This window comes from Capricornis sumatraensis, chromosome 2 (genome assembly GCF_032405125.1).
Source record: "Capricornis sumatraensis isolate serow.1 chromosome 2, serow.2, whole genome shotgun sequence".
NCBI classification, from domain to species: Eukaryota; Metazoa; Chordata; class Mammalia; order Artiodactyla; family Bovidae; genus Capricornis; species Capricornis sumatraensis.
This window is the reverse complement of record NC_091070.1, coordinates 210,890,299-210,907,037: the sequence shown is the minus strand read 5'-3', so window position 1 is coordinate 210,907,037 and position 16,739 is coordinate 210,890,299. Positions and strand designations below refer to the sequence as shown.

Below are 16,739 nucleotides of genomic sequence, written 5' to 3'. Positions count from 1 at the left end.
TTAGTGAGACCTCAAGGGCAAGCACGGTAGCCAGGTTTACATCACAAAATGGCTTAAGCCAAAAATGGCTTAAGTTAAGAAAAGCCCGATTCTTTTTTTCTGGGGACCCCCTACCCTATCTGCTTCCAACTGGCCTTCTGTCAAAGCCACTGTGTATTGATGTCATATATTTAGTTGATCATCACCCCTCCTAGAACACGGTTGTCAAACATCATGGCCCTCTTCTGACCTTGTAACCTGATGCAGTGTCTAGCACCGAGCACATGACCTGTCCTAAAAGAGTATATTTCTTCTTCGTTAAAGAAATGAACACCATGAGTGATTCCTGGTCAGAGGGCCCACTCTTCTCTATCTACCCACACTACTTTATCAGCTCAGTCAAGAAGCCCGGGGACCCCTGGTCTTTCCTTGTCTCCCCCCATTCATGCCCAGCTACCTCTGCTCCGTGTACGGCTGAATCTTTTGCACAATGATGTCGGAGTCCAGCACCCCCAGGAGGACCCCAATCTGGCGGATGAACATCCCCTTCAGCCTCTCAGTTAGCTGACTGACGTTGACATCCAAGATGATCTCCACCAGGCTGTTTTTCCTGGGATCTGGAAAGCACGTGGGATCAGTCATGGCTTCAGAAGCAGGAGAGTTAACAGACCTGCCACTGTGCCTGCGCTCTGGCCCAAGAGAGAACGGGGTGAGAGCATTCAGAAATGCAAGTGACTTCCTTCAAAATGGGAAGGCCCCGTGGTGAACTCCCCATTGCTTTGTCCTGAGCCCAGCAATCTGGGGCTGGCTTGGAGAGCTTCTGAAGCATTCCTGGTCTCTCCACTAACCTGAGAAATACCACACATGTGCTGGGGCCCAGTCCAAATCAATGGGGTTTAGTGAAGGAAGTGGGGAAAAGAGGAACGCTTCAACGTTTATTCTAAAAGTCTCTGCCCAACTGGCTTTCCTGAACTCTCCAGACCAAGTGGTGGGTGTCCAGCAATCTCTCCTGATCCAATCTGACTTTCAGTGACTGCTGTACTTTGTATGCAACAATGGGAAGGAAATTTTCCATGTCAACAATCTTACCAATGGGAATGCACTTGCCCTACAGGTTTGAAAACCATAAACACGAAGGAAATCCAGGCAGCCAGGAAACACGGATTTCCTTAAAACAGCATCACAGCAGGACAATGTTTTCACAACTCTAGAACTGTGAGACCATTATGTCTTACTTTTGATTATGCCCTAAAGACTGTTCCAAATGTGGAAGTTAAAAGTGACTATTCAGAATACCTTCTTCACACTTGATGCATCATTTGTCTGTCCTGATGTATCATTCACATAATCAGAGACTATTTGTGATGTGATTTTTAACACAGAGGAGACTTCACCGTGTCTTGGCTGTTGTCCTTCAGAGAGGTAGGGCAAGGACTGGAAGACCTGCCAAGATCCCTTCCCTTCTAAGACATCTGTACATAAGCTTGGCCTTAATCCTAATAAAGAGTAGGTTGAGAGTTTATACCTTCTCATCAGATGCTCAGGAATTTATAACACTCTATCCCACCCTGTACTCATTTCCTCCCTAATACCAAATTAGCCTCGAAACAAAACAAAAACATGGTTCTATTTAAGAAAGAAATTTTGTTTCTGCAAATCTGAAAAATGTAAAGGACACCAGTTACTTTACCTTCCCTGGGGGTTGTCAGATAAAGCCTGAGGCTCAACTTACAAAAATAAATTGTTTTCTGCAGCTGGGTGCTGATGAGACATCATGACTCAAGTTATTCCTGTGCTCAGATTCCCAAAGCACCCTGAGCCCTCTGTCATCAGTCACACAGAGAGGAGAAAGTGCTGGCACAGGGGCCCAAAGGCCTGGCTCTGACACAACGGCTGTGTGAAGCTGAGCAAGCCCTGCCCTCTCTGAGTTTCTATTTCTCCATCTGAGTTAAGTAGGGGGAGGTCCATATTTCTGTGTGCGTAGGAGAGGTCTTGCTGGAACAGAGAGTCTCTACAGAGTTCTTAGCTTGGGGATTCTAGATTGTTTTAAAGCTGGATATGCCATCTGGCTCTGTCCATGCTGGGGGAAGGGTCTCAGGATCCAGGCCCTGCTGGGCTGATCCAGCAATTCTGCCCTGGCTCCTCACTAAATGAACTCACCAGGTTTCACCTCCACCGTGGTCCGGTCTACGTCACTCTCACCCTTCGCGTCAGTCACCTTCAGGTGAAACGTGTAGGTTCCCTCGACCAGGTTGGAAAGAAAGAGGACAGGGTGGTGATCAGAGCGATTTAACACCTCCTGTGGGGTGGAACGACACGGCGCTGCTGCAGAGCAAAGCCACATTCCTTTCACGGGAGTCAGCGGCCGCTGTCATAGCTAAGCGCCCTCTGGGTAGACGGCTTTGAGTTCTTGTTCTGTGACGGCATCACAACCCGCAGTGATGAGAATCAGAGGACAGAACCATGTTCTGTTCCACACAAGCTTGAGGGGTGATCCTAGGCAAGCCATTCAATCTCCCTGATTTCAGAGCAATTCAGGTTTGACACAAGAGACTACTTGGTTAAAACGGGTCCTGGAGTGCTTGACTCAGACTCCTCTCCTCATCTCACCACCTGACCTGTGTAGCTCTCCGCCTCCTGGCACACTTACCCCTGCTGCTGGGCTCCCCTCATCTCGAGTCCAGAGGTAGCTGACTATTCCCTTGTCATCTGAGGACTTGGAACCGTCCAGCTCTGCTGTGTCCGTGGGCAAGGTAATCACCACATTCCCAGCTATCTTGGCTATAGGTGCTTTGTTCATTTCTAAACAAAGAGAAACCATTGAAAAAAATGTATGATTCAGAAAAAAAGAAATGTTTCTTCATGGTGCTTGTGAGGAAATTAAACATCAAAAACATCCCAACTGAAGCAGTGTTTTAAGTGCTTATCCATGCCAGCAATTAACAGTGCAGAGTTACCACCACCGGTGCTACAGGGCTGTGGCTCCAGTCCCGCCCAGAGAAATGTTCCCCGACCCTGCACAGCAGAGGCAAGTGCAGTTTCCTCCCAGATCCTCACAGCAGCCTCCCTGGAAGGGATCCATTTCTCTGCTTTGGTGACATAAGATGACTGGAAACAAAGGCCTAACGTGGTTAAAGCCCTGAAGTTCAGGTTTCATCAGCTGATACTACATATTATCTTCAAAATGCGGCTTAAAATGTTATTCTCTGAACATCTTTTTTTGATTCCTTCCTTAGCACTTTAATAGAGGAAAAGGAGAGAGACACTTCTCTTACCCGGAGCCCTACCTGCAGCTTTGTTTACTCAGTGTGTGCTCTCTATTCACTGAGTTCAGGATACTGTATTGGGGGGGTCATCTGCATATCTGATACTTTTTCCTACCATCAGCTTATGGGCCTCTCCCAAAACCATCACTGATCACTGTGCCTGCAAACCAGAGCAAGGCTAAGCCACTCCTGTTAAGCTGGCCTCAGTGTGCAGGCTCCCAGGAGGAACATAGGAAGCAATAGCGCAGGGCAGTCATTCTAAGGTTGGACAGCAGGTGTCACTGTAGCTAGCAGGAGAGTTACAGAGACCCGGGGACTTAGCAGCAGAGATAAAATAAAAATGCAAAGGGAAAAATCCTTAATTCTCTTCCTATTCACCTGAGGAGGGAAGAAGGGAGGGAGGGAAAACAATGAGCTAAAATTTACCTTAAAGGCCACTCAATCAGACTGTTTTAGAAAAGCAAATACCAGCTGCCTTTACCCCTTTCTTCTCTAATCAATTCTTCAAACAAACAAGAGATGATGGATTCTTTATCTGACCCAGAGGCAGCTGTACCAACCCAAGGCGGCAAGATATACCTTCTTTGACAATGACATTCACAGAGCTCTGGCTTTGCAGGTTCCTCTCATCTCTGACGGTCAAGGTGAACACGTAGGTTCCCACTTGCAGCCCAGTCACAGTGGCGACACTGCTGTTAGCATTCTCGAGCTGTACCCCGTCAGGTCCCCTAGACAAAGAGAAACCCGAGGGAGGAGTTGCACCTGTCTACTGTTCTCCTGTCCCCGACTCAGCAGGAGCAGAGAATTACTGCCTCAGCTAAGACATGAACTATTGTTTCCTTCACCTCAAGAGGGCATGTTTAAAAATATTCCATTTGGACAGAGTGTCATCTGGCCCCAAAAATACAAGCTACCTGCTGATCAGAAAATTCCATTCACCTGCTTTCAGACACATTTAGCCTTATCCTTTACGAGAGCTTCTAGAACATTCAAACTTTGTGCTGTTCCAGTTTGCAAAAGGAAGAAAGTACTCTGAGCAGGTCTCTGATCAAAAGAATGATTTAAGAGTCATGTTTCTGAAAAGCATCTCTGGCCCAGTAGTTGGTTCAGCTCTTGCCAGCAAAGAAGCAAAATGCATTTTTTAATCACATGCCAAATTTCCTCCTGCTGAAAAGTCAGGGAGAGGAAATAGGCCAAGGCTGCAGACAGTACTCAGGGAAAAACCATCCTCTTCTTACCATAGCAGCTGCATAAGCAAAACTCCCTCCCGCTCCTAAACAAGGGCCACAGAGGACCCAGAAGCCCATATCGTCCTTGTTCCCGGTGGCCTCACAAGGAGCCTGCAGCAGGGGAGTGAGCTCTGCGCCAACATGCAGGCACAACACTCACTACACACAGCAGACAGCCCTGCTGCTCCAGGGCCAAAAGCCTCAGAGCTTCCTAACACCGAGGGGCAGCCAGAGAAATCCACACACTTGCAGGGTTTTGCTCTTGTTTTAAATGTATAACCCTGACCCCCGCCACCCCTCTTAAAACAGATTCTCCTCCAAGAAGCCATGTTAAGCATTACTTCTGCTGTAAACACCAATAAAACTCAAATAAATGGTTTATCTGCTGTGTCTTCAACAGACGGTTATAATTAAAACATTCTAGGTTGAGGAAAATTAGGTTCTCTAAAAGAAAGAAACAAAAGCTAAGCAAAATAATTTCTAGACAACAAAAGCTAAGCAAAATAATTTCTAGACAACAAAAGCTAAGCAAAATAATTTCTAGACTCCAACTCACCAATCATAAGTCAAGTGCTTTGTAAGTCAAATTACAGCCCTTACCCACCCATCTCTAACATCCCAGTCAAAACCAAAACCAAAAAACCCAGTCTCTCCTTTGGCTGCTATCTTTGGAAACTAAGAATGCTTTTAACTCTTTCTTGGAATTCTTTTGCTTCCTGTGGGATCTTGCATATAATCTGAGTTCCATTTGTTATGGCTTAAAGGAAATGAAACAAACTGAGAACCAGGAATGGTTCGATTAGGAAATTCCAATTTAATTAGTAGTATTTTAGTTACTGCCTTTGGCCTCTGGCCTCTGGCTAACTTAAGTGGTAACCGTTGTCTTCAAGGAAACAATAACAGAGTAATGCTTTCATTTTGTAGATGAATTTTCAATTCTCCTTAATAGCTGCTCTGCCCCATCCCCCCCTGCCAGCCTTACTCAGTTAATTTTGAGCAACAGTACTTTTCTGCTCCATTACCCCTTCCATCCTGCCTCTCAAGTGTAATTAAACTATGCATTTCAGCAGACAGATTGCACCTGTAAAAGCACCAGAACCACAAAGTACTACCTGGGGACAGTTGATGGTAAGCATTCTCTTTCCTTCTTATAAAAATTATATCATTTTCTTACAACTGAAGTTTGGGACGGCAAACATTTCTTTCTCAGTATTCCCCCTTGGATAAGCTAATAAGAAAGTAAACTCTTAAAGGGAAGTAAAACCTAGCTCTTCAAAGGTCTGGTGCCTTTGCAAACACAAGGGTTTCGTGTCAGTACTCACTGTGTTTTTTCCCAAAGATATGAGATAATTTTCTGGTCATCAGAGCTTTTGCTGCCATCCAGGGTTGTGCTATCCACGGGAAGAGTCAGCTCTTTATCTGGGCCTGCATCTGCCTGTGGAGGCTTGTTGTTTTCTAGAAGACAGAGACTTGGAGGTCAAAAGCAGGCAGTCCAGCTGGGAAAACAGAGGAACCAACTGGGACATATGTTCTGGAAGCCTCAAGGACTCTGCCTCTCCAGCCACAGAACTTTCAGATACTGTAGGAGGTAAGGGTACGGTCAGGGAGCTCACGATGAAGAATATAAGACCAAAACGTATAAAACAACTCTGAAAGAACATGGCAGAACATAATGAAGTTACAGCGCCATGCTAAATTTGAAGTATAATGCTACAGGAGTTTTAAATGAAAGGGCCTGAGGGATAAGGCAGGGCTTTTTTGAGGAAGTGGGCTTTAAGCTGGCCCTTAAAGGATATGGTAGAAGGAGTTCCCTAGTGGTCTAGGTCTGTTAGGATTTCACTGCTGTGGCCTGGGTTCAATCCCTGGTCGAGGAACTGAGATCCTGCAAATTGTTAAGGTGGGTCAAAAGAAAAAAAAAAAGGATATGGTAGGATTGGGGATGGCAGAGACAATCTGCTGGCTCCCCATGAAGGCACAGTAACCAGCCAAGAGCAAGGGCACAAATGAGGCTGTGAAATGCTCTTTCTCTGTACCCATGAAGAAGGCACCAGGGGAATGGACAGTCGAAGTTGCCAGGGGGATGGTAGATTGGTAACTCCCATTTCTACCCTCATATAGCTCAGAACCCAAGCCCTCTTCTCACCCAACGGTCAAAGGACCAGCCAACAGAAGAGCCTGCCGCAAGGTCAGAACTTACCAGGCTGCACAATAACAGTCACCTGAGCGGTGGCCTGCTGCCCTATTGTATCAGTCACCGTGAGCTGGTAAGTATAGTCTCCCTCTTGCATGGCAGAGAGCTGCAGGGTCGGTGTCCTAACCCCCTGAATGAATAAATACAGAGAAGTGGACTCTCAAAATCACATCATATGGTAAATCCTTCTCTGGTCTACATCATCTACCCAGTTTTTTAAACCTAGGTTGGTACTGGGCCACCACCTCCCAATTGGTGAATACTCAACCAGACACTGTGAAAGTGCTGCACTCAATATGCCAACAAATTTGGAAAACTCAGCAGTGGCCACAGGACTGGAAAAGGTCAGTCTTCATTCCAATCCCAAAGAAAGGCAATGCCAAAGAATGCTCAAACTACCGCACAATTGCACTCATTTCACATGCTAGTAAAGTAATGCTCAAAATTCTCCAAGCCAGGCTTCAGCAATACGTGAACCGTGAACTTCCTGATGTTCAAGCTGGTTTTAGAAAAGGCAGAGGAACCAGAGATCAAGTTGCCAACATCCGCTGAATCATCGAAAAAGAGAGTTCCAGAAAAACATCTATTTCTGTTTTATTGACTATGCCAAAGCCTTTGACTGTGTGGATCACAATAAACTGTGGAAAATTCTGAAAGAGATGGGCATACCAAACCATCTGACCTGCCTCTTGAGAAATCTGTTTGCAGGTCAGGAAGCAACAGTTAGAACTGGACATGGAACAACAGACTGGTTCCAAATAGGAAAAGGAGTGCGTCAGGGCTGGAAATTGTCACCCTGCTTCTTTAACTTATATGCAGAGTACATCATGAGAAACACTGGACTGGAAGAAACACAAGCTGGAATCAAGATTGCCGGGAGAAATATCAATAACCTCAGATATGCAGATGACACCACCCTTATGGCAGAAAGTGAAGAGGAACTAAAAAGCCTCTTGATGAAAGTGAAAGAGGAGAGTGAAAAGATCATGGCATCTGGTCCCATCACTTCATGGGAAATAGATGGGGAAACAGTGGAAACAGTGTCAGACTTTATGTTTTTGGGCTCCATGCAGCCATGAAATTAAAAGACGCTTACTCCTTGGAAGAAAAGTTATGACCAACCTAGATAGTATATTCAAAAGCAGAGACATTACTTTGCCGACTAAGGTCCGTCTAGTCAAGGCTATGGTTTTTCCAGTAATCATGTATGGATGTGAGAGTTGGACTGTGAAGAAGGCCAAGCACCGAAGAATTGATGCTTTTGAAGTGTGGTGTTGGAGAAGACTCTTGAGAGTCCCTTGGACTGCAAGGAGATCCAACCAGTCCATTCTGAAGGAGATCAGCGCTGGGATTTTTTTGGAAGGAATGATGCTAAAGCTGAAGCTCCAGTACTTTAGCCACCTCATGCGAAGAGTTGACTCATTGGAAAAGACTTTGATGCTGGGAGGGATCGGGGGCAGGAGGAGAAGGGGACGACAGGATGAGATGGCTGAATGGCATCACCGACTCGATGGACGTGAGTCTGAGTGAACTCTAGGAGATGATGATGGACAGGGAGGCCTGGCGTGCTGCGATTCATAGGGTCACAAAGAGTCGGACACGACTGAGCGACTGAACTGAACTGAACCAGACACTTTGGAACATCTTGTTAAAAAGGCTTGACCCTTCAAGGGAATAAACCTCTGACATAGCAACAGTTTCAAATAAAGTCAGAGCGCTCACGAGGGAAGGGAGTACAGGAAAATGTGCAGAGATAACCAAGATCCATTTCTATGACTCAAGCCAAAAAAAAGACCATGAACATATAACAAAACAACACAATTTAAAAAACAATGTTCTAACAAAGTGTGATGCTTAACAAAGCTGCCTCAATAAAACATGGCAGCAACAACTCAAGATACTTTGTAATGCTGTGCTGTCCCCTTACAGGTCTGAACAGATTCTGCGACAGCAGAGAAACCTCATATAATACTTAAACTAAAGCCGGATGAAACGTGAGCTTTAAGTCATGCCTCAAACATGAAAACCTAAGACTCCTGAGTGTCAGAAGGGATATTACAGATAATTTAGAGCCAACTGCCAATGCAGGAACTTCTAAAACAGTTGGCAAAACCTAGCAGCCTCTGGGCTGAATCCAGCTTGCAGGCATTTTATTTGGTCTTAGGGTCTTAAAAGTTGGAAAATTTCATGTAAAAGTCTAGACTTGTCTTCTCTTGAAAAGCTGGAGGCTCTGACAACCCTGGGACCGTACTCCAAAGTGGCAGCAACCAGTCCAACTTGAGGGGCTGCTGAGCCCTTAGTCAGGGCTTATGGTGTCCAGTTTGCCACATCCACTTTTCTTCACTTAGTCACCTGCCTGTCGACTGACCTAGCCTCTTCTTCAATATCTTCAGAGAGAAGATGCTCACAATCCAGTCAGGCAATCTACTCCAGTTTTTCACAGAGCTCACTAAGATGTGCTGTGCTGTGCTTAGTCGCTCAGCCGTGTCTGACTCTTTGTGACCCCACGGGCTGTAGGCCACCAGGCTCCTCTGTTCATGGGAACTGTCCAGCCAAGAATATTGGAGTGGGTTGCCATGCCCTCCTTCAGGGGAACTTACCAATCCAGAGATCAAACCCAGGTCTCCCACAATGCAGGCACGCAGTGTGACCTGCAGACAGCCCTGGGTTCGATCTCTGGGTTGGGAAGATCCCCTGGAGAAGGGGAAGGCTAACCACTCCAGCATTCTGGCCTGGAGAATTCTGTAGACTGTATAGTCCATGGGGTCGCAAAGAGTTGGACATGACTGAGCGACTTTTACTTTCGCTTTCAAAATGTGCACTCTTCAGCAGAAACTAACCCAACATTGTTAAGCAACTATACGCCAAAAAAAATTTGATTAAAAAAAAAGGTTTGTACCCTTGCAGTTTCTAAAGAATTTGACTCCCTGAAATTATCCAAGAACAGCTATCAGTCTTTTCCTCTAACACTAAATATTTAAGATAAAAGTTTTTGCTAATGGGTTAACTGAAGGCCCTGTAACCTTTCTTTAAAAAAAAAAAAAATCAATGTTCTATGTACTAATCTGACTTTCGTTATTAAGATGGAGAAAAATAAGCCTTGGATGGGTGACCCAGTCCAGCAGCTCTAATTTCCCTGGGCAAGAAAAGACAGGTGCTCTTCCTTCCTACCTGCATCTCCATCACCTTCCCCTTGCTGTTCGGGCTGAGCGACCACTCATAGCTGGTGATGCCATGATCATCAGTGCTCTGGTTCCCAAAGAGGGTGATGGAGTTCTGGGGCAGAGTGATCACTTGGTTGGGGCCTGCATTGGCCACAGGGGGGTAGTCCACAGCCTTGTTCACAGTCAGGCTTGCAGTGGTAGAGTTGGTAGCTCCATCAGAGTCTACTACAGTCAAGCTGTCAGGACAGAGAGAGAAGTACTGTCAGGGATGGGCTTAAAGAGGGAGGAATAAACATGGAAGAACTGGAACTCAAGGCTAAGAAACAGCAATGTGGCAGGGTTACCAGGTGGCAATCAATTCTAACCCACTCTTTTTGGAGAGTTAGGATAATGCTAGAAGCTAAGACTGACTGAGAGTTTACTGTGTGGCAGGCACTGTTCTAAGCACTTTGCATCTCACTTAATCCTCACAACAGCTCTATAAAGTACTGTCCTTATTTCACCCCTATACACAAGAGGAGACCAAGGCAGAGAGAGGAAAAGTAACTTGCCCAAGCTTGAAAGCTTGATAGTAGTGGAGTCAGGATCTAAATCTAGACAATATATCTCTACACCGTTTCACTCTGCTGCCTACCTGTGTCCATGGCTGGGACCTTTCCAAGCACTGTCTGATCTGGCTCTCCCAACAACCATACAGAAAGAGGTATCATCAATCTCACAATTATACAAGTCTTTAAGAGGTTAAGAAACCTGCCCAGAGCTAAACAGTGAGTCAAGGTGCAAGCCCAGTGCTCTGACTCCAAAGCCCAGAACCAAGTCTTAAGAAGCAGTAATTCCCAGCTCCTATCCCTATGAGGTTCAAAGATGCTACACTAAATAAAGCAAGCTCTGACTGCAGCAGGCTCTCCTCCCATCATCCTGTTTTGGCTGTGTACACAGCGCGAGAATGGACTTCCTGGGCAGACAGCCTCTAGGATGGACCGGGAAGGCTGGCTCCAGTAAGATGGGAGCCTGAGATGGAAATGAATCTCCTACGCAACAGTCCCACAGTTTGTGCCAGTGTGAAAGAGAATTTGCAAGAGAAAAAAAAAATGTTCATTTATAAGAGCAGGCTTTTACCTAAATGATGCCTTCCAGCTGAACAGCCTAAAGCTTCTCTTGCCACCTCAAAATGTGAGCATAAGCAAGCAAGGAGGTTTGGGCTCCTTCCATTTTGCTGACAGAAAGAGGAAAAGCATATAAAAGACATGTCGTTTGTTTAAATCTCACCACCGGCCACAGAAAGAGCCAGACATCTGTGGGTTTTTAATCCCACAATCTCACTTTTTACCTATGGTCTTAAGGGGATTTCTGATATTACAGCCTTGAGAAAAAGCACAAAAACATCACACACAAATCAGCAAATACTCGGAAAAGAAAAATCCATGTAAGTTGTCCTCTTTTTCCAGTTTCCCTGTTTTCAGTTTTGTTTTTTTTTTAAACATCTTATTTGTCTTCTCTTTCGGAACAAAAGCAAGTTATAGACAGATGCAAAATGGCAAATGCCCATTACTCTGACTTTCACCTTAGACAGTCCCTGGCTTGTGTGTAAAAATCCTGGAATCAAACAGCAGCTGACCACAGGGCTGGGGAAAGAGGCCACCACCACGTAAAAGCAGGGGACAAGAAAAGGCAAGTGGAATCAAACAAATTGGACCTTAATGCTAGTCAAACCCAATCCCATCATTTTACGGACTGAGGCTTGGAAAAACAGAATTGCACCCAGTAACCCGTTCTCCTGAAATGCTCCAGGTACACAGTGTTATAACGCTGTGTTAAAAGCTTAGACTTGAGTCAGCAGCCTATGTGACCTTGGGCAAGTTACTTAACCTCTTTGTGACTGTATTTCCTAATCCGTAAAATAAGAATAATTATAATATCAGTTACAAGGATTAAATGAGCTACTGTGTGGAAAGAGCTCCAAATAGTACTAAAGACACAGTAAGTGTGCAAAAAGCAGTAGCTATTTTTGTTACTATTTCAAAAAGGATCACATGGCCCAGGCTAAATTCCATAAATATTAAAGTTTCTATATTAGAAATTCAAGGCAAAAACCAACTCGTATTTCCATTTTAAGCCAATGAGAAGGCTCCTATGTTGCTGCAATGGCAGCTACCCTTCATTCACTTGAAGTCTGGAGTCAGTGAGAGTGCTGATAAGTCAGACTCGTTTATTTATTTACATGGCAGGTGCTGTGCTAGGTCCTTGCTGCATCTCTGGTAGTGTCTCAAATGTGACTAATCTCAGGTCCAGCGGGGAGGACAGACACCTGTGAACAAGCTGCTGCACCGTGGCGAGCACCACACCGAGATACTGAGTGTAACAGGGAATAGAAACTGCTCCTCTCTGAAGGGATCTCCAAGAGCCTCGCTGAAAATGGAGGAGGTCCTTAAAGAGAGGCAGAGCCCTGAAAGACTGAGAAGAGCACTCAAGGAAGCAGAGACAAAACACATACAGGTCAAGCCAAGGAGCAGAGAGAATGAGCCCTGACCCTGGGGGTTAGAAAATCTGCATTTCAGCTCTAGCTGTGTGACCTCAGAGAAGTCAGTAGTTAGCCTCTTTTTTCTCAGCGGTAAAATAAGGATAGTATAGTGTACATATGGTGTTTGTGCGACACTCAAGTACAAGTGCTTTGCAGAATACAAGGAATATTACTCTAGAATCAGCCTCATACTCACTAATCGCAATCTAGTATGTCAATGCTAGTTCCCAAAAGAACTGGCTCTGAATCATATTCTCTGTAAAGTCCCCAATAGAGAAAGACCCTACAAATTATATTCAAATGAATAATTAGTCAAAAGTAAGGATTTTGAGATATCAGAAGCTAAAGAAGTATTTCCCAAAGGGAAGAGATGAGAGTAGATTCCTTATAGAATTTTCCTGAGAAAAGGCAAAGGAAGATGGGTCCTTCTAGTTTATGACAGAAATTCCATAAAAAGGTTTGGATATACGCCAAGTATGACTCTGACAAGGATTAGCCGTGTGGATCCTGATCTATTATGCAAGGACTTTTGCCCTAAAAAGTTATCACTGTTTTGACCACAATCACCACATGGCTTAAAGAACCAATGGAACCAAAGGCTATATTATCAATCAACTCTATAGGGAATTTTGAAATCTGTCAGAGTGACTCTTTTAATAATGTAAAACTCACAAGGGGGGAAAAATGGCCTATGGTAAGCTTGAAGGATCCAAATTTACCTGAAAGTGTAGTTCCCAGGAACGAGCTTACTTAATTTTAATATGGCGGTATCTTCAGAAATCTTCTTTTCTCTCAGAGGTCCCTTAAGTTCTTCCCAGTGGTACTGGACGATTTTATCATCATCAGTGCTTTCTTGGTCATAAAGAAATAGCAGTTACATGAGAGTACTGTGTCTCAGCACTTATCCAGCTTACACAAACCAGGCCAACTACTAGGAAAACTTCATGAAATTACAGACTATCTCTCCCGAGTGTTTCTTTCCTAGGATTATTGGGTCATTCTCCCTCTCTATGGATATTCCACTGCGTAGTTTTCCAATGACTCCAACACAGGCAACCTCTGGTTAAAATGCTACTATATAAAAAGTAAAATCAAAAGTGATACTCAACCTACTTAAAATAAAAGGAAAGGAAATTTACACGTAGCACAGCACTTTTTAACCTAGCTAATTGGTAAACACCAAAATTTCCTAACAGATTATATGGATAAAGGTGTGGGGGAAGAGGACCCCTCATAACGTTATGGTGGAAGCATAAATTGAAACCTCTATAAACAGCAATTTGGGAAAATTTATCTTTGCCCCTGCAATACCTCTTCGAGGAACTTAATCCTGCACTTGTGTTATATATCTGTAAAACATTTAATATCTGTGTTAACTATCATGCTTATAAGATTATTCATGGTAATATTATTTTAAAAGCAAATCAAAAATAATTTAAATGGTCATCAATAGACATTGACTGAAAACAAGAATATATTTATACAATGAAATTATACATTCATATAATGGAAGGTTAGGTAATCATTAAAAGAAAAAAAAGAATGAAGAAGTATTGCATGTATTAATTCAGAAAAATTCTCCAACATATAGAAACAAGCATTGTACAAAACTGGGTGTGTAATGTGTTGTCACAGACTGTACATTTTCTTATAAACACATAAAATATCTCTGGAAAGATGCATAAAATAATACCATTGGTTGTCTGGAGGAAGACTGGACAGTTGGGAGAAAGGGATGATAATGGTTCTTTTCACTGTATACCTTTACATATCATTTAACTTTGTCCTATTCAAAAATATAAAATAAATGGTACTCCGTGAACTCTTTCTATCACTCACACAAGTGTTTCATTCTGGTCTGTCTCCTCCTCTTGGCCTGCTACTCTTCCATCCTCCTCTGCTTGCCAGAACCATCTACATGAAAAGTTTAACCTTGCTAGAGACTCCTCTGCTAAGCAGGGACTGCCTCCACCAGAGACCACTGGTGATGCCAACACAGTCAGGGTAACTGGGCCTTGATGGGTCTCAAAGAGGCCAGGCGAAGACAGGCGAGGTAACAGGCCTGAACCTCTTGTGTGCACACACAGCCAAGACCCAGAAATTCTCTCATGTCACCCATCGGGTGACACTACTCTGAAGGGTAAAATGTTAATAATGAACCCAGGCAGAGGTTGGGGGAACAGTCTGAGTCCCTCCAGAAGACTGAGACAAGGATCTTGTTAGGCAGTGACGGCTAAGTGAGAGCTCTTTGTCAAGACTCTCAGGTACTTATCTTGCCATGACAGATAGGAAGGAGCTTTGTTTTCATAACTAAGAATGGCAACTCCAGGCAAGCAAATTTAAAATCAGCAAGCTTCAATTAATATAACGCTAAGTGCATGAATAACACTACTTTCTTACCATCTCAGAGAAGAACTATAACTTTAGTTGGTCCACATGGGGATTTTAAAAAGGGCCTGTCTAGTTTTTACTTCCTAATAGATTGCTTCAGATAGTTGGTCTTCCCTAGCATGGCCAAGAGGACTGGTCTAAACAGTATTCAGACACAGCTGGCTCCAAGAGTACACAGTGAATGCTCTTCTAAAACATCATGCTGAGACATGTACTCACGGCTGCCGTCAATGACTGTAGAAGTGGTCGGCAGAGAGATCTCCTGGTACTGTGGTGACACAATGGCAACAGGAGGCCGATTCTTACGGGGCTCTGCAAAAACATGACCCACAAGAAACTGGAAGAAGGGCTTCATAAGTTGTATCATAGGAGAAGCAAGTCATATCTGAGTGCACTATATGTCAGTTTCCATTACATAACTGGATAGCTGAGCACCGCCAAATGGGAAAGTCACAAGATCAAGCTGACGTTCTAACCTAAGACACCTGGGATTGTTAAAACCTCTTAGAAACCTGACGATGGCTAAGGCCATGCCCTGTGCATACTTTCAATGCTCATGCACTAACTGGTATATTGTAAGGACTATAGCAGCAACTGACTGCTTTCAGGCAAGCTGAATAGAGGTGGACAACAAACAAGCTTTGTGCAATAAAGGACTTGGCAAGCAAACTATCTCCTGGCACAGACTATGTGAAAAAAATAATGAGTGATTTCTCCACCATTCCTGAGCTGACTGTGTGTGAGATTATTAGGGCTGAGTGCTGGGAAGGTAACACACTTCAGTCCACTCTCATGAATGTGAGCTACAAACCCAGCAGCCTCCTCTTTGAGAAATGACCAAACAGTCTTTACGCTTAACACATTTTTAAGAAGGTGAAGGGATTACTTTGGCTACAAAGTTCAAGGAAGGAAAAGATACCTTTCACCTACAAAGACAGAAAACAGTATCAAGAGTCTGTGCCAATGTATGTGACACTTTCCAACTACCCGCAAGTTTTCCTGGAAAGGCGAAACAAGATACCTTGATAATGCACTGTAATCTACCAATGAAAGTGAAAGTCACTCAGTCGGTCCGACTCTTTGCAACCCCATGGACTATACAGTCCGTGGAATTCTCCAGGCCAGAATACTGGAGTGGGCAGCCTTTCCCTTTTCCAGGGGATCTTCCCAACGCAGGGATTGAACCCGGGTCTCCCGCACTGCAGACGGATTCTTCACCTGCTGAACCACAAGACAAGCCCTAGCGGATCACTTGAAAAGAAGGATGAGATTTGGCTCCCAAGGTAAAAGAGGACTGGCAGGGTTTAAAGGAGGAATTCTGTGTGCAAAGGCCCACATTTCTGGAAAGAGATCAGACAGAGCCTGCCACTTTATGCTTGCTTCTCCCAGGCCCCTGCCTTTCCTGTGTCTCTTAATTACCACACATGGTCCTCTCTCAGCATGACCCACTTGGAGAAGTAATTCTCAAGTAGATAGGCCACACAACACTGTGGGCCATGTGACCAACTTTATCCTGCCCAGCGAGGTATGCCAATTAGAATCAAACTACATACACTTTGCCAGGCTAACCTTTTATTCCACTGAACTAGCAATTGCCCAATACGTAAATATATTACCAAAAAGGAATGAGAATTTAAGACCCTTGAAGTTAAATCTCCATCTCCTTGAGAATCCTGCAGAGGGAGCAATGGAGACAGGGCTGGGGCTGGGAAACATACCTGGTTTCACTGTCACATTTACGTAGCCTTCCCCGTGAGCATTCTGACCATCTACAATCACTTTGAATTCATACAGGCCTGGAGTGAGCTGCAGAAGTGAGAGAAGATCTTTTAGAAAACCACAAACAGCAGCAATTATATTTAAAATAACACATATTTCTAAATTTTTCAATGCTGATTCTTGCATATTCCTGTTCTTGCACCATTTCCAAAATGGAGAAAGTAACTAGCTAAAGAGATGAAACAATGAATTAGAAACTGAAAACCCATAGCTTTTAAT

At 44.1% G+C, this 16,739-nt stretch overlaps 1 protein-coding gene across 1 annotated transcript in view; it reads right to left on the bottom strand.

Annotated features, from left to right (window-relative positions):
* KIAA0319L (KIAA0319 like) overlaps window positions 1-16,739 on the bottom strand; it is a 99,141-nt gene that overhangs the window by 16,059 nt on the left and 66,343 nt on the right. Inside the window, exons 6-15 of the mRNA XM_068964193.1 lie at window positions 16,460-16,547; window positions 14,961-15,053; window positions 13,070-13,202; window positions 9,837-10,065; window positions 6,672-6,795; window positions 5,797-5,929; window positions 3,825-3,973; window positions 2,630-2,781; window positions 2,140-2,278; window positions 437-596 (exon numbers count right to left, since the gene is read on the bottom strand). Coding sequence (XP_068820294.1) covers window positions 437-596; window positions 2,140-2,278; window positions 2,630-2,781; window positions 3,825-3,973; window positions 5,797-5,929; window positions 6,672-6,795; window positions 9,837-10,065; window positions 13,070-13,202; window positions 14,961-15,053; window positions 16,460-16,547 — 1,400 coding nt within the window. The remainder of the gene's footprint in view (window positions 1-436; window positions 597-2,139; window positions 2,279-2,629; window positions 2,782-3,824; window positions 3,974-5,796; window positions 5,930-6,671; window positions 6,796-9,836; window positions 10,066-13,069; window positions 13,203-14,960; window positions 15,054-16,459; window positions 16,548-16,739) is intronic.